A 19,967-nucleotide genomic window follows, 5' to 3' on the forward strand; every position below is an offset into this window, starting at 1 on the left:
GAAAGGGAGCTGTGCCATCCAATAGTTGAGCTCTCAAAATATCAAAAAATACACAATTTGTCTACTACATCATTAAACAATAAGGGCAGCAGTATTAAAAAGCTTTTTTAAAAAAAATAATATCCCAGCAACTGTCCACCAATAGCCAGGGTGAAGGGGGAATTTGATGCTTCCTTTGGGGGAGAATTTCATAACTGGAGCTGAACAACAGAAAAATATCCTATCTTGGGTCACTGCCCACCTGATCTACGTAGAAAAAAAGCTTCCTCTGTTAAAAGTAAGAGTTGCATTTTCTATGTTCACCAAAGGCACAACCTAATGGATTTAAGCAAACTGGGTTCTATTTTACAGCAATGAGAGATACTTGAGCACGTGCAGAGTTTAAGAACTAAAAATCTGATCATTTGCCAGGACGAAACAGGGCTTTATTTCACCCAGGTCAAAGACCCAGTTTGGCACACAGGCTGGAAGCCTCAGTGACGCCCCTCTGGAGGCTTCACCCGGGGCAAAAAAACCAGCTCCCCCCCCCCCCAGCTACGGCCATGCCCTTCCTCTCCCTGCCAGTTCTTCCCTGCCAGTATTGCCCAGCAAGCAGCTTTTAGGGTCCACCCACAAAGCTCAACACCCACCCGGTTTGGGAACTGCAAGTGACTGGAGTGGGGTTGTGAATAGGGTTCAGTGATAATTTCTGTCACTTTGTAGCAGGCAAAGTGCCCTTTTTTTGTTCCATAGGCTGGAAGGGGGGGGGGAGTTATCTAGTTTGACCTGTCATCTTTGACTATTTTGCTGAGTCACGGTCATAATGTATTATCAGCCTTCAGCAGACTGTAATGAGAATTTGGTCACTCTCGCTCTGAGTGCTTCCAAATGCGTCAGGCAGGCCTTCATGTGAATATGAATAGCGACTGACACTTTTAATGGTGCTTCAAATGAATTGTGCATCCTCCTAAGTTCCTAGGATGAACAACTGAACTTTCGACTCTCCTGTACAGGAGAGCCCTAGGCTATCACTCTTTTGTGAGAGGGGTTTAAGTACATACTGGGAAATGTGGGTTTGTACAATTAAAGTAGATTACAGTGCTCTGTGGGTTGTATGGGGTGTTAGGGGAGGGGTAGTACCTCTGTTGTGGGACACGCCATGCTCCTTCTGGGGTAGTTTGTCCACCTTTGGTCCCCACCCTACACTCAGCTCTCACCTGTGGCTCCTAGAAGCTGTCAGGATGTGATAGCAGCCACACCCCATGAATGGCTTCGACTGGCTGGCTAAACCAGGTGAGGGTAGCCAATGGGTCTCAAACCCTCGGTCAGTTAGGGATTTCCCCTGCATGCGAAGACAGGTTCCAGCAGCTTGAGTGAGTGAGACTAATAATGAGTCCAATAGCCAAGAAGGCAGTTTCTGCATATGCCATAGATGTAGAGGGAAGTGGTGGGCAGATGGGGCTTGTCAGCCTGGGAGAAGGAAAAAACTGATCCTAAACCTCCACTTTCTTCTGGGATATTTTCAGGAGAAAAAAAGATTAAGGAGTAACCCCAATCCCAAGTAGAGTCCCTAAGATGGTTGGATGGCACCTTGTACTACTGGCAATTCCTGCAGCCAAGCTGGTGCCAAACGTATTGCTCTGCTTTCCTTAGAACCACATCAGTGAGGGCAAGAGGAGGGTCTTGTTGCCTGGGCAGCCCAGGATCTCCGTATACAGTCTGGCAGCCCAGGGAGCTCACTTTGGTGCTGCTAACACAGTGGTTTGACTTCACCCCTGCAGACACACTCCATTGTGTCTTGAGACCTTCTGTCCCTAAATGTGGAAAATACACTTTTGTCCTGGTGTCCAGCTTCTCTTTCTGGCCTCTCCTCACCCACTCTCCTCAATCACCTACCAGATCATGTCCCTCCCCAGTCTTGCTTGCCTGGATGAAGGCTAGAGAGAGATGTTCAAGCGTGTGCAGAAACTAGCCTACTGTACAAAGGTAAAATGTACATTCATTGCCCCCTGCTTCTGTTCCTGGCCCCACTGTGGCTAGCATGTGGGCTAGCAGAAGGCATTGCAGGGTGAAAAAAGTCCTCCACCCACCACATAACAAATCCACATTAAAAAAGAATAAGGAGGTTTGGCAAGTGATGGGGAAATGTATTGAAAAGTGTGGGATGAACAAAGAACAGGAAGACGTATAAGCACCCCACAATCAAATCAGGATAAAAGCAGGCTAGATGCTCGTCATATAAACACCCCCGCAAACAAATGGGAATGAATGTTCACTTAAAAACTGGATATGATCTAACTACTGTGTAAGCCTTGTGCAAGCAAGTCATAATAAATGCTCCGTAGTTAGGTTGTTTGGGGGAGCTTACAGAGAGGGAGAGTTTGCGTCTGGTGCAATAATGGGCTGTTTGGGATTCCTTTATAATTTGTAAAAGCTTCCACTGTGAATGCTGTGCCTTCCTTCTGCATATCAGAGAAAGCAGGAGATGTACAGAACTCCCTTTGCAGCTGCCCCATCTACCACTGTGACTTGTAAAGTCTGCCCCACCTTTCCAGAAGAGCAGAATAATCTGTCTTGAGCACAAGGGAGGTGCCCAGGGACGGGGTGGGGGTGGAGGAAGAATTCGAAATACTGATGTAGAAGGACCTTTGAAAGGTAGCTGCAAACATTTTCATTTTTAAAAAATGACCGGAAATTTGTGAATTGGGGAATGTCAGTATGGTGCCCTTGCATGTACTTTTAGTCTGATGTGGCCCTTATGAGGAACGGCTAAGGGAGCTGGGCATGTTTAGCCTGGAGAAGAGGAGGTTAAGGGGTGATATGATAGCCATGTTCAAATATATAAAAGGATGTCACATAGAGGAGGGAGAAAGGTTGTTTTCTGCTGCTCCAGAGAAGCGGACACGGAGCAATGGATCCAAACTGCAGGAAAGAAGATTCCACCTAAACATTAGGAAGAACTTCCTGACAGTAAGAGCTGTTCGACAGTGGAATTTGCTGCCAAGGAGTGTGGTGGAGTCTCCTTCTTTGGAGGTCTTTAAGCAGAGGCTTGACAACCATATGTCAGGAGTGCTCTGATGGTGTTTCCTGCTTGGCAGGGGGTTGGACTCGATGGCCCTTGTGGTCTCTTCCAACTCTATGATTCTATGTTTCAGATCTTTTTGTAACACAAAGGTCTACTTTATTATACTTTTCCTATGGTGAGATTCTTCCTTTTTTATGTAGTGAAGTATGCTTGTGAATTTATGCTTTTAATGTACCATATGCATTGTCAATTAAATACCTGAGGCACAGCCCTGCAGTACTTACATAGCAAGTTTTCTATTTACCCTGTCCTAGAAAGTATTTCCTCCTTTCTGTTACAATCATTACTAAATATATACTGTATGTATCAATTTCCATCAAACATAATTTTTAAAATAAAAATTGGTGTCCTCTTTTGTTGTTGTTTTTGGCGGGGGAGATGGGTAGGTTGATTCACTCCCAAACAACATCTCATCCATGGGTGTAGCAAAGGGGAAGCAGGGAGGGGCACCTGCCCCCCTAAATCAATAAAAATACATTGCAAACAGTATGTCTTTGAAAACGCAATATTTGTCAGGAGGGGCATGTTAATGTTTTTGGCAGAGCTATGCCATGAGCTATGAGCATGAATTTAAACACCTTTGCAGCATGATAAGGAAAAGAAGTATTAACATACCAGTGTCCGGAGCAGATAAGATACTCTGGGCGTGTAGTTTTTCTTTTTTTCCTGAAACTCTTCATTTAGCACTAAAGCAGTACATGTGTCAGATGGTTCTATGTTGGAATTAAGCTCTTTTTCATATATATTTATAAATTAAGAAACTGCAAATGGAGAGCTTAGAAAAGGACCATTCCTATTCTGAAAATCCACAGCAGCCAGTGGTCGCAGCGGAGGACTATGCAGTTCCAGGTAACAAATATTATTCTGGGAAAGGGGAATCTTCTAATGCAATTCTGTTAAAATTACATTCTCTCCAGTAGACCCTAATTAACAGGGGCTGCACCTGTTTTTCTGGCACGTGTCCCTGATAAAACTGTTCCTATTTTTTACCTTTGGGGGGAAATGTTGGGGCTATGTCTTTCCCAAATTTTCTTAGGCTGCATTCCTATATTCACTTACCTGGGAGTAAGTCCCATGGAACTCAGTGGGGGCTTACTTTTGAGTAGGCATGCATAGGGATTACATGCACAAGTGCAGCAGGATCGTTCAGATTTCAGCCCCTTCTTCACAGTCTTTAAAAACCTGAGAATATAAATACCATGGTTTTTTTAAGGCTGCATTCACGATGATACAGTTAAAGCACATTCAAAAGACATCTCCCCCCTCAAAGAATTCTGGGCATTGTAGTTTGTTGAGGGCTACTGGGAATTGTAACACCATGAGGGGGAAATTAGAGTGACCGGGATTGTTTGAGTATTCTAAAGGTATAGTGCGTGTACACAACTGAAGTGTGATATAAGGCTACTGAACACATACTCTACCTAGAAAACTTGTTTGTTCTGGTCAGTTCCACTCTTAATGACACATTTGTCTTCACTCAAAGTTGCATATCTGAATGGAGGGCAAATTCATCTCAGCAGCACAGAACCCCAGGAAACGGGTGTTTGAAAAACTGTGGGTGCAGGGACATCAGAAGAGGCATAGCCTTATGGGCTATCTGCCTAATCACAACCTCCTGGTAACTTGTATGACAGCCTGGGGTTTTAAAGTTTTGCTGCTGAATGCAAGGATAGTTAATGGTGCAAAAGACATTATCCAGAATTTGATCCTGGATGAACATGCTGACATGGTATGTATCATGGTGACCTAATTGGATGAGGTGTGTGTGTGAATTTGTTTCAGTTGTGTCCACCAGGTTTCACCATACAATAGGAAGTTAGACCCAAGGGACAGGAAGGTGAAGTGCAATGATCTATCATGACTGCCATCGCTTGAACCAGATACCCTATTTAGCCTTTGCCAGGTTTTGACTACATGTTTCTGAAGCTGGGTGCTCAGGATAGGACAAGGGCTCCATCGACTCCCAGTACGTTTCTGAGCACAATTCAAAGTGTTGAATTCAATTTAAAGCCCTAAATGTATACCTGAAGGAGCATCTCCACCCCTGCCCATTCAGCCAGGACACTGAGATCCAGCACCAAGGGCCTTCTGTGAAAAGTGTAGCCACAGGGAGGCAGAGGGCCTTCTTGGTAGTGGCACCCACCCTGTGGAAAGCCCTCCCATCAGATGTCAAGGAGATAAGTAACTATACAACCTTTAGAAGACACCTGAAGGCAGCCCTGGATAGGGTTTTTTATTGTTTAATGTTTTATTATGTTTTTATATATATTGGAAGCTGCCCAGAGTGGCTGGGGCAAACCAGTCAGATAGGCAGTGGATTGATGGATTGATTGATTGATTGATTGGGCAACCCTATTTTCATCAAAGAAATGTTGGAGGGTATGCAAATGGTACAAGGAGTCACCGGAGGCTTCCTATTTTTTCCTCCAGTTCATGGATGGGGGATTGGATCTGAATGCTCAAATAAAGCTTCTGTGCACTCCTAATATCTATTCATGTGGCCAAGTGGGTGTAAGGTAAAGGTAAAGTACCCCTGGATGGTTAAGTCCAGTCAAAGGTGACTATGGGGGGCAGCACTCATCTCGCTTTCAGGCCGAGGGAGACGGCGTTTGTCCACAGACAGCTTTCCGGGTCATGTGGCCAGCATGGCTAAGCCGCTTCTGGCACAATGGAACACAGTGACAGAAGCCAAAGTGCATGGAAATGCCATTTACCTCCCTGCCACAGTGGTACCTATTTATCTACTTGCACTGGTATGCTTTCCAACTGCTAGGTTGGCAGAAACTGGGATAGAGCAATGGGAGCTCGTCCCTTCATGCAGATTCGAACCACCAACCTTCTGATCGGCAAGCCCAAGAGGCTCAGTGGTTTAGGCCACAGTGCCACCCGTGTGTTGGGGGTGGGGCCTGCTGCTGAAGTCCCACCCACCCCCAATGCACATTGACTGCAAACATCCATTATATGAACAGGACTTTTCTGTTCATCTTCCTAACCCGACACTCAGGCTGAAAGGGTTCTCTTGGTGGTGGCACCATCCTCTAATCTTGCAACCATCTCATCGGATTCTATTTCCTCCTGGAGTTGTCTCTTCCTCTACTTGCTACTTTGCTCTTGCAGAGGTTGCTGTCACGCGCCATTTGAGAGACCGAGAGCTTCTCAGAAAAAGGAAAGCCGAGGCGGAAGAAAAAAACACTCACCAGTGGGTCCTGAGGTAAATTAGGAGGATGACAGTGGTGGCATTGTAGCCTAGAATTTTGCTTTCAATAAGTGTTAAAAATGCTACGGCAATGAGGATTGGAATAATATATATAATTGGATTAATAATATATGTTATAAGTTTGTGCATTATTAAGAAGGGAATTTGCTTCCCTGTAGAAAGATTTTAGGTCTTTTGCATTACTTGACTCTGCCACCTTAATAAACCTGATTTTGATAAATGAGGTGGGCATGTTTACTACTTTAGTGGTAGTCAGTAGTTTTAATTGGGACATTTATTTAGCATGGGTCCCACTATTTTGGTCCGTTCGTACTAAAAATAGTGCTGCATGGATAGAAACCGACCTGGATTTCTCCGGTCTGAACTCAGATCATGTAGGACTTTAATCGTTGAACAAATGAACCTTTAATAGTGGCTGCACTATGGGGGTGTTGTTCCACACTCAAGGTCGTAAACCCCCTTGTTGATATGGACTCTAGAAGGGGATGGTGCTGTTATCCCTATAAATTTTATTCAACTGCCCATTTAGTTTCTAAGATGTCACTATGCCAGGGTTTCTCAGACTTGGGTCTCCAGCTCTTTTTGGAATACAACAGGACCAGTGGTCAGGGATGATGGGAATTGTAGTCCAATAACAGCTGGAGACCCAACTTTGGGAAGCCCTGCACTAGACATTGCCTGCATGCTTTCAAGCATGTATTTGAAATTTAAGGCTAAAGGCTTGCTGGACTTAAAAACCACGCTATACCTCAGCTATGTGTAATGTTAGTCCAGTGGTCTTGTCTGTACAGGACTGCAGTTATTTGCACTATTATCCTAGACTTGTCTTTATCTTTCAGAAAATGGGTCCCTTGGGCTGTAGAGGGGAGTAGTTAAGGGGAAGTTTTGGGAGTGGGGGAATAGTTTGTAGGGGAAGGGATTAGCAACAAGGTTCAGCTGCCAACCACTCCCTCCTGCGGGCTAATACTTCCTTTTTATTATTAAATATATCTTTATTAATTTAAAATAAATATATTTATGAAAAACAGACGTACATACAAGTAAACAAACATACAATCAAACAAACAAATAACCGAAAAATCAAACAAACCACCACACTATAAGATATAAGATTAATATAATTATCACATATAGGTAAAGGTAAAGGGACCCCTGACCATTAGGTCCAGTCGTGGCCGACTCTGGGGTTGCGGCGCTCATCTCGCTTTATTGGCCAAGGGAGCCGGTGTACAGCTTCCAGGTCATGTGGCCAGCATGACTAAGCCGCTTCTGGCGAACCAGAGCAGCGCACGGAAACGCCTTTTACCTTCCCACCGGAGCGGTACCTATTTATCTACTTGCACTGGCATGCTTTCGAACTGCTAGGTTGGCAGGAGCTGGGACCGAGCAACGGGAGCTCACCCCGTTGCGGGGATTCGAACTGCCGACCTTCTGATCGGCAAGTCCTAGGCTCTGTGGTTTAACCCACAGCGCCACCTGCATCCCATCATCATATATACTCCTGGGCTAATGCTTCCTATTCAGCTGCAACTGAATGTGTATTTTGGTCCTGGGATACTCAGCGGCTGAATCCCTCACCCTAGATTAAATTCTGTCCTTTCCCCCCTGTGCTCTCACTGAATCACCATCACAGAAGCCAACCCGTTGTTAAAAATGAAAGGCAGAATTTCAGAAGGAGCCCACCACTGATTCTCGTGAACATCCTTGCAAGCAGGGCCCTTCAAAGCAATCCATCAGATCCCTTTATACCAAAATGCCTTTTGTGTACTACAGGGAGCAGAAGAGGAGCAAGCCAACAGGAAGGGGAAGAGGGGCCCGGAGAGGCAGGGGCAGGGGCAGAGGCCAGCAGCAGGCTCCAGAGCCACAGGAAGAACCTCAGCCAGAAACAGTGGTGGAGGAAGAAAAGCCTGAGCTACAGGTGACTAAACTGGAGGAGGCGGCCCAGAAGAGTCTAGATCTCCCAGCGAAGTCTTCTATCCCTTTTCTGGAAGCTGGAGAACTATATACTCAGAAGGAACTAGCGGAAGGAGTCCCCCTTGCGAGTGCTGCTGAGGAGCTGTGCACTCAGCAGGAAACAGCTGGTGCAACCCCAGCCGGAAGTGCTGTTTTCTCCATGGGTAAGGAGCCCGCAGTCTGTAAGAATGAATGTGTGCTTCCTGATGACCTGTTTGTTGATCATTCTCCCCGATTTGTTTGCAGAGCCGTTAGACATCACTGGTTGTTTTGATGCATATTCATTCAGATTTCTTCTTTTTTAAGGGACTTTGGACTGGTCCACACTAGAACAAATGTGGACTCCATCCTTTGGTCTGGGTGGGACAGCCCTTTCTCAGTTTAAATGCAGGATTTCTCTGATTCGGAAAAGCCCTGCATTTTTTTTTATTGGTTTTCACATATTACATTACAATACAGATGTACCAAAGCCAACACCATTTCTTCCCCATCGCCCCATACATTTACATTTATATTTCCTCAATCCATCATATTATTCTTTTCTCCTTCCTCCCACTTCCCTCCGCCCCCACTCGATTTCCTCCACATTATACAAGTTACAATAATCTTTGCATTCTACAATCTTCTCAAATCATCTATATATTCTTATTATCTTTCCTTACTAATTTTCCTTCCATCCAGTACTTCACATTTTAATCTAGGCATATTAGCGTGTCTTTTTTTGAGCAATATTTTGCCATATATTCATCAAAACATTTCCACTCCTTTTTTAATTTTTGATTCAACTGATTGCTTATTATAGCAGTTAATTTTGCGAAAATTAAATATTAATTTAGTTTACAAATCCATTCCTCCTCTGTGGGTATAGTTTGTGACTTCCACCTAGCAGCAATCACTATTTTAGCAGCTGTACTTGCATATAGAATAATCCCCCCCCCCCGGTATCTCTTCATCTATCAATCCAAGGAGCTATGTCTCTGGTTTCTTTGTTATTGATATTTTCAACATCTTTAGTTCTTCATGTACTACTACCCAAAATTTCTTAATTTCCTCACACCTCCACCACATGTGTATTGTTGTTCCTATTTCTCCACCACATCTCCAACAGAGGTTGGAGGAAAAGCCCTGCATTTAAAGGGATAGTGATGTGGGACAGCACTGGGATGGGCTGGAGTCGTGTGTACACCCCTACATGAATGAGAAGACACAGTGATGTGAATCCACATTTTGCTCCAGTTTGGACAAAGCACTCTCCCCACCTGCAATACCCAGAAATTGGTATTCAGTGACGTGCTGCCTCCAACAGTGGAGGCATTTTGTTACCTCTGCTTACCCCAGTAACTATCTCAGGGCTCACTAGTCAATTGGATCAAATAAGGATTCAGTCGTTGCTCCAGCTTTACTGCTGGAACTGAATCGGCCCTAACACATACAGCACAAATCCATTGCTTTGCCCCAACCTCCTGGATCATAAAGCTGCAGGAACACTGAATAAATATACCGGTAACTATTCGCTGCTTTGTTTTAGAAACTGCCTGGGTTGCCCCAACAGAGGCAATCTAAAGCTAAGCAGTTATCTGAAACGACAACGTGATTTAATTATTGGAAGCCTCCTGGCCTCTGAATTGCTTTTTGTTACACAAAGGGAGAATACAAATAGTTTTTGTTCTAATTATTCTCCATATTCTTCCCCTTCATACCTGCCAATATGAATTGTTGATGTTGTTACAGGTAATGAAAAATAATGAAGAAACCTTAACTTACAGGGAGAGTGTAAAATTTAGCTAGATTGGGGCCATAGGGATGAATGCAACATAGTGCTCAGGGGAGTGTTCTTGCAGCGCAAGCATTTTAGCTCGTCAGGAAGAACAATCTCCATGCTACTGTTTGGGGGTTCCCCTGATTCCTGCCCCCTCAAGCAATGGGGAGGGCTTGCTGGGGTGGGGGAGAGAAAGGGCAAAATACCCTGTTGTGCCAGCAGAAGCTCTTGTATTGGTTTCCGCTAACAGGGATCATTTGTAGAATCCAGCCCATATGTTTGATCAAGACAAAACGTTGTGTCAGCCATCGGCCTTTTGTTTTGCCATATCTAGTAGTTACTGTGAATACTAGATATTATTGTGTTGCAGTGGCATAGCGTGGGTTGCCAGTGCCCGGGGCTGCACAGAGGGGGTGGGTGGAAAGGAAATGGACGAAGTACGCATGCACATTCAACTGCCTAGTGGCTTCCACGTCACCCAGGAGATTGCAGCCACAGAGATAAGAAGAGTCGTTCCATCGTCTGGAGAGGTCACTTTCTGGTTTGCATGGAGAAGCTGTTTTCAATAACGCCCAGAAGTACGCAGTTGTATTGAGGCAGCACCAGGTGTTGAATTTTTGCGCCCTCTAACAATTTTGCACCCGGGGCAACCAACCCCCACGCTACGCCATTGTTGTGTTGATTATTGCTGGGACTGCCTCAACCAAACAGAAACCTTTATACTTATTCTTCCTTTTCAGAACCAGAGGAGACACCAAGATCAGAAGAACCAGGAGAAATTCCTCAGTCCGTGGAAAATGATCATTTGGAACAAAAGTTCTATGGCTTGCTTTAATTGGCAGTAATTTTTCACTGTTCAACTTGAAACACTGTTAGAATACATGATACCTGTTATTCTTGTGTGAGCAATAAAAGCCAGCGGCCTTTGCTGCTGTCACCTTTCTGCAATTTCCTTGGAAGTCATAATCCCTGAAATGCTCAATAGTTCTGTTACATGCTTCCAATTTCCCCATGAGATTAGAAGTTCTGGAGCCAGCACTACCTGAGTTTGGCTTCCTCAGTCAGGACGACAGACACTTAACTGCATTTTTAGTATTTGGATTACTTACAAATATTAGAGTTCACATCAGACACCTTGCATCACATCTTCAGAAAGAGCCTTCCTGAACCTATAAGGTCCCAAGCTCACAACAGCTCTCCCTCTCATCCTCTCTTTCCATTGAGTTTATTTTTTGGCTGGAGTTTATTTGCTTTTCCTGCATTTAATCCGGATTTCCTCATAATGCAGAAAATCTGATAATAAAAAACAACACATTATGCATCTAGCATGGAAGCTTATTAGCACAATCTGCCCCGGTGGCTGGTTTTGTCATGTGGGTACTACCACATCCCTATTTCTATTGGCTCCTTACCTGAGCACAACATCACCATTTTGTTTGCAGTAGGGAAGGAAAGAAGCCTATTTCCACTTATGGCCACATGCCCCATTCAGAGGAGCCAGATCTCAGTACTGTATATAAACTGTGTTGGCGTGCTTTTAAAATAGTTAAATATAGAAGTTTTGTTCAGGACATGTTCATCACTCTTTCACTTTTCACAAAACTTCAGTTTATGTATATAAGGTAAAGGGCCCCTGGACAGTTACATCCTGTCAAAGGCAACTATGGGGTGCGACGCTCATCTCATTTTCAGGCCAAGGAAGCCAGCATTTGTCCACAGACAGCTTTCTGGGTCATGTGGCCAGCATGACTAAACCACGTCTGGAACACCAGAATGGAAGCCAGAGCACACAGAAACGATGCTTACCTTCCCGCCACAGCGGTACCTATTTATCTACTTGCACTGGTATGCTTTTGAATTGCTAGGTTGGCAGAAACTGGGATAGAGCAATGGGAGCTCACCCTATCATGCAGCTGGGGTGAGCAGCTGAACTTGTCAGTGGGAAACTATATGAATGGAGGAGGTGAAGAGAAAGGGCCCTTCAAATGGTCTGGTGGCAAGACTCCCCCAGGTCAGACCGGGTAAATGAAAAGCGATAAGGAAAAGGGAGTTGGAAAGAGACTATCTTTGCATGCCCCTCGTTCATTCCCTAATAGTGGAAAGTGCCCAGCACTGCCCAGGTATTTTTTAGAAACCAAAACATATTGTGATTTTAAAACATTGTGCAATTTGGACCTGTCAACATCAAAAATCAGGTGAAGTCAATCCAAAGTCATGTTTCGATCCGCCACCTTGATTCAAAATGATAAGTGACATCCAAACAGTGACAAAGACCCTGACCCCGCTTCAGGAACCCTTGTGCTAGGGGTGGTGACGATATGCCTGTTGGAATGTTCAAGGAGGCAGGAGAGGATATCTTGTTTAATACTACTTTCCTAACTTGCGCTAGCAAGTTCTATAACTTAGCAGAGTTTTACATTCCCCTTCTAAATGCACAGCAGGTAGCTCTTGCAGTCTTGTTTAAGCCTCTCTATCAGATTCCTGGTAATTCCTCTTATATCCCCCTTAAAAGAATAAACATGCCACAGTCTTGTTTAAAGTATATAAAAGAAAATTACTCACACATTCAGTTCACAGATGGATCCCTGAAGGCAGACATAGTTACAAAGTATATACATGTGAGTCTATCCCATATGGAGATAGTCCCTTTGTTTGCTGAAAGCCAACAGAGCATCTCTAGCTAAAAAGCTGCTGGTCCTATGATGGAGGAAGCCGAAGAGAAAAGAGAGGGAGGGTGCTGCATGCCTAGTGCTTTTGTACCTGCACAGGTACTGTAAGGTCACGCCCACCTCTAGTCACTGTCACGGTCCAGTTCACAGGCGATCGAAGTCCCGGCTGGGGACGTTGGGACTGGGGGCAAGATGGCGGGGTGGGAGCAGGAACGGGAGTCCAGAAGCCAGGAGTCAGAAAGCCAAGAGTCCGAGGGTCAGAGAGCCGGGAGTCAAGAAGCCAAGGGTCTGACAATCAAGGAGCAAGAAGTCACAAAGTCGGGTCTGGGGATCAAGAAGCAAGGAGTCATGAAGTCAGGGGTCCGAGGAGCAAGGAGTCAAACACAGAAAGGGAGGGAACGTGTTGCTGTGGCAAAGAGCTGAAGGGAAAATACTGACCTTATATCCCTTCCTGGCTCTTGCCACCAGGAGCTGTGTGTTACCAATCGGCCTCATCTGTGTGGCTGCACCTTGCCTCTTCAGAACAAACTTAGGAAGGCCCCAGTCCTGCAGAGTCCTATTGGTCACAGGGCCTGGCTCCCGCATGCACACCTGACAGTCACATGCAAAGAAAGTACCGTATTTTTCGCCCTATAGGACGCACTTTTTCCCCTCCAAAAATGAAGGGGAAATGTGTGTGCGTCCTATGGGGCGAATGCAGGCTTTCGCTGAAGCCTGGAGAGCGAGAGGGGTCGGTGGGCACTGACCCCTCTCGCTCTCCAGGCTTCGCGGACCTCTCCGCAAGCAGCGGGAGCGCTCCCGCTGCTTGTGGAGAGTTGCCAGCACGCGAAGCCTGCGCGCGCTGAGATCAGCGTGTCCAGGCTTCAAGGACCTCTCCGCAAGCAGCGGGAGCCAGCGCTGGGCTCCCACGGCTTGCAGAGAGCTGCCTGTTTGGGGGCTGGGGTCAGGGGAAGCTCGGGCCTCCCCCGCCCCAGCCCCGCGCCTGGGGGGGAAATAATTCCCCCCCTTTATTTTCCCCCAAAAAACTAGGTGCACCTTATGGGACGGTGCGTCCTATAGGGCGAAAAATACGGTATGCCCCAGCCAGGAGGAAACAGGAAGTTTTCGACTGGCTGGACCAAACACCCCCTTCTATGTCCACTATAGGAAAACAAGGAATGTTGTACTTGACTGCTACTTAAGTATCACATCCCACAAACCCATGATGAAGCCTGGGTGTGGTCACATTTAAGTCTGCCATTTTGATTAAAAATGGCACCTGCCACCCAAACATCAACATAGATCTCCATCCCAACCTCAGGAACCTCTTTGCGGAGTTTGGTGGTGCTGTCACAAGAGGCAGATGAAACTATGTCGAAAAACAGGCAAAGTCATGCCAAAGGTCTGCCATTTTGATTCAAAATGGGGGGTGAAGAGCAAACACAATGAACACCATCACCTCCACCTCGGGAACCCTCATGCCAAATTTGGCGATACGTAGTGAGTTGTCTAAACTTACAGAAAACAAACGAGCAGAAAGACAAAACCACTTTCAAAAATATACAGTAGATTCCAATTTCCTTGTTTGTGAGTGTGCATAGTCCCATTTTCCACTATGAAACCTGTGCCAGAATGTAAGTGGGGACTCCCGTAAATGAATTAAAATGAAAATGAAAATAGTCTGCTACATAGAAACTAGATGTCAGGGAGACTGAAGATAGCCTAATCTTCTATTTGCTACTGTTTCGTATGCAGGATTTTTTATTTTTATTTTTTGTATTTGTGTGGAGGAGCATTCCACCCTGTGGGCTCCCACCAGCAGCCCAAAGTGGTATATTATAACCCAAGGATAGGTTACCACCTTAGTGAGAAATAAATGTGTGTCTGCATATAGGTAGACAACACCCTTTGCTTGTACCATCTGCTTTCCAGTTAAAGAAAGATATAAAGGGGAAGACAAGAAACAGAAAAATATACATTACTTCCTCATTCAACTGTCTGCTGGCCACAACCACCCTATTTGCCTTTCTGAGCTGAAGGGCAGTATGGGAAAGAAGAATGCCATCCTGTGTTTTCGTCTCATTTACGTAAATGCACAATGGGACAAAACTCAGTGAGGTCTGGAACCCATGACACAGTTTATTGAACTGTACTGGCTCGGACTGTGACCAGTTCCAGATTCTTTAGAACAGTGGTATTCAAACCTTGTTCCAGGGAATGTTGAGGTTCATCAGGAGATCAATTATGGCACACAAAGTTCCCAGAAAGAGCCCCTCCCTGATACTACTGATCTTCAGTTGCAGTGTTCATTGTGTCATGGGCTTTCCCCTGTTCTTGTGACACAAGAATCTGGTCCATCAGGACTGGACCGTGTGTTGTGGCTGTGGGTGGCGCTGTGCTCTAAACCACTGAGCTTCTTGGATTTGCCAATCAGAAGGTTGGCGGTTCGAATCCGTATGGCGGAATGAGCTCCCGTTGCTCTGTCCCAGCTCCTGCCATCCTAGCAGTTCGAAAGTACACCAGTGCAAGTAGATAATTAGGTACCGCTGCAGTGGGAAGGTAAATGGCGTTTTCGTGCACTCTGGCACTCGCCATGGTCCTCCATGTGCCAGTAGTGGTTTAGTCCTGCTGGCCACATGACCCGGAAAGATGTCTGTGGACAAACACCAGCTCCCTTGGCCTGAAAGCGAGATGAGTGCCGCAACCCCATAGTCACCTTTGACTGGACTTAACCATCCAGGGGTCCTTTACCTTTACCATTTACCTGTGGCTTTGGATATAGGGGTGGTGATGGGTACCCTGTGGCCAGATTATGAAGTAACACAAGGCCATTACTTTGCTTGCTTTGTGAATATGAGCAGAAGGAGGTGCAAGCAGCTACCAATCTGGAGGGAAGAGAAGCCTTCTTGGGCTTTTTACTGAAACAGGTTGGGATGAGCACCATCTGCTGTTTTTCCAGAGGTACAAATACAATTTTATATATTTCCGTATATTTGAATGACATTTTAGTTGATTAATCATATGCCTTTCTTGGGTCAATTCATCTTAAATAAATGTGTATTTTGCCAAAATCTCAGCATGTGTGTTTGTGTGATACAGTCAAAGTTTACAATTTACGGTAATAAAGTAGAAACTGCTACTCACTTTTCGAAGGCCATCTTTAATCATTTTGTTTTCCTTTGCTATTACAGTAATACACTTGGAATAAAAATTAAAAAGACATAAGCATGCCTTTAACACACAGTTCCCCCCATTAAAATTGGCCAGCTTGCCTCTCGAGGAAATCTTTCAGGAAGCAGAAGTGGTCCTCGGCAGCCCCCCTCCCATGAATATCTTCATTACACCATCTGAGCACACATCCTCCAGACAGTCTTTACTGCTTGGTGATGCCAACTATATTACAGGAGACGCGTGGCGGGAAGGGGATAAAATTGCTCAGCTCCCCAAAGATCTAGTCATCACCATTTTGGAGCTGGGCTCCATCTTTAACGTGCAGTATGGAACTTTACTCTTTTTAACTCATTGTGCTCATCTTTCCCTTGCTCACGGCTCCCCCATTCTCTTTCATTCCTCTTTTTCCTTCTTGTGGGGTGGGAAATCTCAGGCCTGGGAACTGGATGCAACCCTCCAAGGATTTTTGGCTGGCCCTTGGGAGTCTCCTCAGGCCACACAATCCCGCACGGCCCTAATTGGCACCCTCCTTTTAATGTTTTTTTTTGGGGGGGCGTTGCCTAGATGGAATGTCCTTCTGCTCTGATAATGCTTCTTGCTTACCTGAACAGATGATGGAGGTGGTGTGTAGAAAGACCAGTTTCTACCCATGGGCCGTGAGGCTGCTGAATGGAAGACAGCAACGTTGCAGCTGATCTTCAGGGTTGGTGGTCGTATGACAGCACACAGAGTGTAACAAGGACTGAGAGATTGTGGGGGCGAGGGGGGGGCTTGTTTAATCTCACTGTAAACAAGTGGTACAGTGACAATAAAGTATTTCTATTTTCTATTCTATTTCTATATAACTAGCCTACTGTACAAAGAGTCATGGGTGTAGCCAAGGGGGGGCAGGGGGCAGCTGCCTGCCCTAAATCAACACAAATCAATACAAATCTGAGGTTCTGCCCCCTCTAACAAAAGCCTCCCCCCCCCCAGAAAAAAATCCTGGCTATGATCATTGTAAGATATATCTTCTTTTGTCTATGGCTCCTGCAATGTGGCCTCTGGAAGATTTCCCTAGAAAAGAATGTGGCTCTCTAGCTGAGAAAGATTCCCTTCCCTTGCCTTGGTTGAAGATGAGCAATGGAGAGAAGGTACTGGTAGATCTGCTAGATCTTGCTCCACACCAGAGCAAAATGTGGATCCCACATTTCAAGTGGGAAAGGTCCCGGGCAACACAGGGCTGGGAGCTACGTTTTGTTCCCATATCCGCAAGCCCCTGATAACTTGCAGAAGATGAGTAAGGACTTCTGACTCCCAATGGTTTAACAATAGCAATAAGAATACAACTCCCATTTTCCTGAAATTATGCTTTCGAAATAAAGAATGCAGTGTGTGAGAGTGGGGCGGGAGTAACCAAGAACAGCTTATTATTTTTTCTGGAAGGACTGTGAGCTCAGTTCCGTTCTGCAACTCAAAACAAATTCCTGCACTCAGAATTCATTCTAAATGTATGTCTTTTGCACCAGGCTTTATAGTTGCTCGGGGGTTCTAGTAAAATGCAAAAGGGGGTCCTGGAAACCTGAAGTCTGCCCACCCTAGAGAATGGAGTGGTTTGTAGAAGTTGGCCAATCCTCTCTATTGCCTGTAAACAGATAAAAGGCCCTCCCAGTGCTCCTATTGCTGCGTCCAGAAGTTTGCAACCTCTTGAGAGTCTACAAGGACTTACTACTTGCAAGCAGCCTACACAATGGTGTCTTGGAAAAGCAAGAAAAGGAGGGAAAGAATTGTGAAGCACCCAGTCACAAAACGTTTTGGATTTGTGGAAAGGAAATGAGACAATCCACCATGATCTGTCACTTTTGTGCATGCAACCCAGAACGTGATGCCAGCAAGTTCTGCTGCTGACTTCAGTAGAATGTAGACGGCACTCTGTTCAAGCCTGGTTCAAAGATCACCTAGAATTCTTATAAATCATCTTGGAAGAGAACTAGAAAAATAATTTGCTGCACTGTAAATGGTTGGATCTCCAGTGATTCAAAGGACTCAAAAATATACAGCTACAAATAAAATATTTTAAATGTGATGTGAAGTGCAATATACAAATGTGACACTAGATGGTGACAGTTAGCTATGCAAAATTCAATGTATTTTTCAAAACGTTTTTTTAAAGCATTTTCACAGTGTTTTTATATGTTTGTAGATTCCACCGACAAGCTTTTCTCTTTTAAAAATAAAACAAAAAGCTTGATTATGTGCTTTATAGTTAGGGACAGAACATGTAGGGTGGTTTTGCTTGTTTTTTGACAGAAAGCTCAAAAACTTAAGAGGACTTGAAGGGAAGGTTCCACTATTTGGGGCTGGAGTTTATTCAATTAGAACATCTAATTCTTCCCCCTTTGTTCTGCAGCTCTTTTGTACGCCCCCCCCCTTCCTTAGGTCCATGACAAAAAAAGGAGCAAAACAAAAATTCCAAACATTCATTAAACGAAACCCAGACATATCACATAGCCAAGAGCATGTAAAAATTGTAAGAATATGCAAAATTGCCCAATGCGTGTTATTTATTCATATCAAAGAATCTGCTGGCATTTTGGCACAAACGTTTTCAGAATTTTGGTACACCGTAGAAATCTGGAACTGCAACCCATTCTTCACTATACACATGGACAAAAAAATAACCAGTGGTATATAATAATATTTAAAAAAAATAAATTCCCCATTGAAACACTAGAACCCAATGAATCTGATTGGCAAGTAGGATCAAGCCAGACCAAAAAAAGCACTTCTTCACACAGCACAATAATTAACTTATGGTGGGCACTCACGTTCCATAAGAGCTGGCAGTGGTCACTAGCTTTCGAAAAGGATTGTTGATGAAGCACATACCCTGAGGACTAGCTTGCAAATAGTTATTTGCCACCATAATTGAAGTAGTCATGTTGGCTGGTCGTATGCCTCTGAACAGCAGGTGCCAGGAACGAAGGAAGACTATCACTCTTATCGTGCCCTGCTTGCCAAAACCCAGAGGTTTCAAGCTTGTCGCTGTTTTAAGAATGGTTCTTGGTCTGATATGGAAACATGCGTAACCTAAGAAGCTGCCTTATCAGAGAAGAGATCTATCTAGCTCAGAATTGTCTACATTGGCTATGGCTCTCCAGGGAGTCTTCCTCATACTGGGGATTGAACTTGGAATGTTTTACATGCAAGGTAGATGCTCTCCTACCAAGGCCCTTTCATATTCTGTAAGTAGAGCTTTTCTACAGTATAACAACAAACCCAAGTGGCTCTTTCTATATAGAAACACAGGCAGCTGCTGTGAAGACAATCGGTCCACCTGCCTTAGTACTGTTTACGTAGAATGGGAGCCCCACTCCAGGGCTTCAGAGAGGTGTCCCCAGCCCTGCCTGGGAATAGCAAAGCTCAAACCTGGGACCATCTCTGCTCTACCATTGAATTATGGTCCTTCCACTGATCCAGCAAGGCAGTTCCTTTGCCCTTAAGGAGAAATACTCCCAAGGAATGCTTGCAGATCATACGCTCTTTGCATGCGAATCACGGTCCAGAATTCACAGGATTCTACTGCTTCAAGCTGCAGGTGTATGTGTGCGTGTGGGTTTTAAGTTTCAGTGTTCCCTGTGTAAAGAACTCTCTATGTGTAGAAAAATAAGTTAGTTGAAACTCTTGTCTTTAACATACAAGTCTCTCTCTCTCTCTCTCTCTCTCTCTCTCTCTCTCTCTCTCTCTCACACACACACACACACACACACACACACACACACACACACACAAAGACGAGAGCACTCGTATATTTCTGCACCCAATATATGAAATGGTACAGTGCATGGAACCCTGTTAGTATTATTGACCTGCAAGTGTGGATCTGTCCTTGTCTGGTATCTGAAAAGTGCTCAGCTCACTAAATCCATGACCACACCAGTTCTAGTAATAATGTTAGCACATGTTTGAGCTAGGATTGTCAGATAATTTACCTCTAGAACTCGACTTTACCTTTAGCATTAATTACGCTGTGGCCGATTGGGGAGTTCCTGCACTGCCCATCCCACTCCTTCAGTGATTTTTAGACTCATCTCTTCCCCAAATGAAGAAACAGGTGAGAGGGTGGCAACTGCATACCCTTCCACTGCATTTTCAATATTAAAGGTAAAGCCTAGT

At 44.8% G+C, this 19,967-nt stretch overlaps 1 protein-coding gene across 1 annotated transcript; it reads left to right on the forward strand.

Annotated features, from left to right (window-relative positions):
- Nucleotides 1-3,131: 3,131 nt before the first annotated feature.
- HEMGN (hemogen) lies at nucleotides 3,132-10,941 on the forward strand. Its single transcript, XM_053371660.1, has 4 exons — nucleotides 3,132-3,913; nucleotides 6,182-6,275; nucleotides 8,055-8,398; nucleotides 10,734-10,941. The coding sequence occupies exons 1-4, from the start codon at nucleotides 3,832-3,834 to the stop codon at nucleotides 10,826-10,828; spliced, it is 615 nt and encodes a 204-aa protein (XP_053227635.1). The 5' UTR covers nucleotides 3,132-3,831; the 3' UTR covers nucleotides 10,829-10,941.
- Nucleotides 10,942-19,967: the final 9,026 nt, after the last annotated feature.

The sequence above is a fragment of the Podarcis raffonei genome, chromosome 17 (assembly GCF_027172205.1).
Source record: "Podarcis raffonei isolate rPodRaf1 chromosome 17, rPodRaf1.pri, whole genome shotgun sequence".
In the NCBI taxonomy this organism is placed as follows: Eukaryota; Metazoa; Chordata; class Lepidosauria; order Squamata; family Lacertidae; genus Podarcis; species Podarcis raffonei.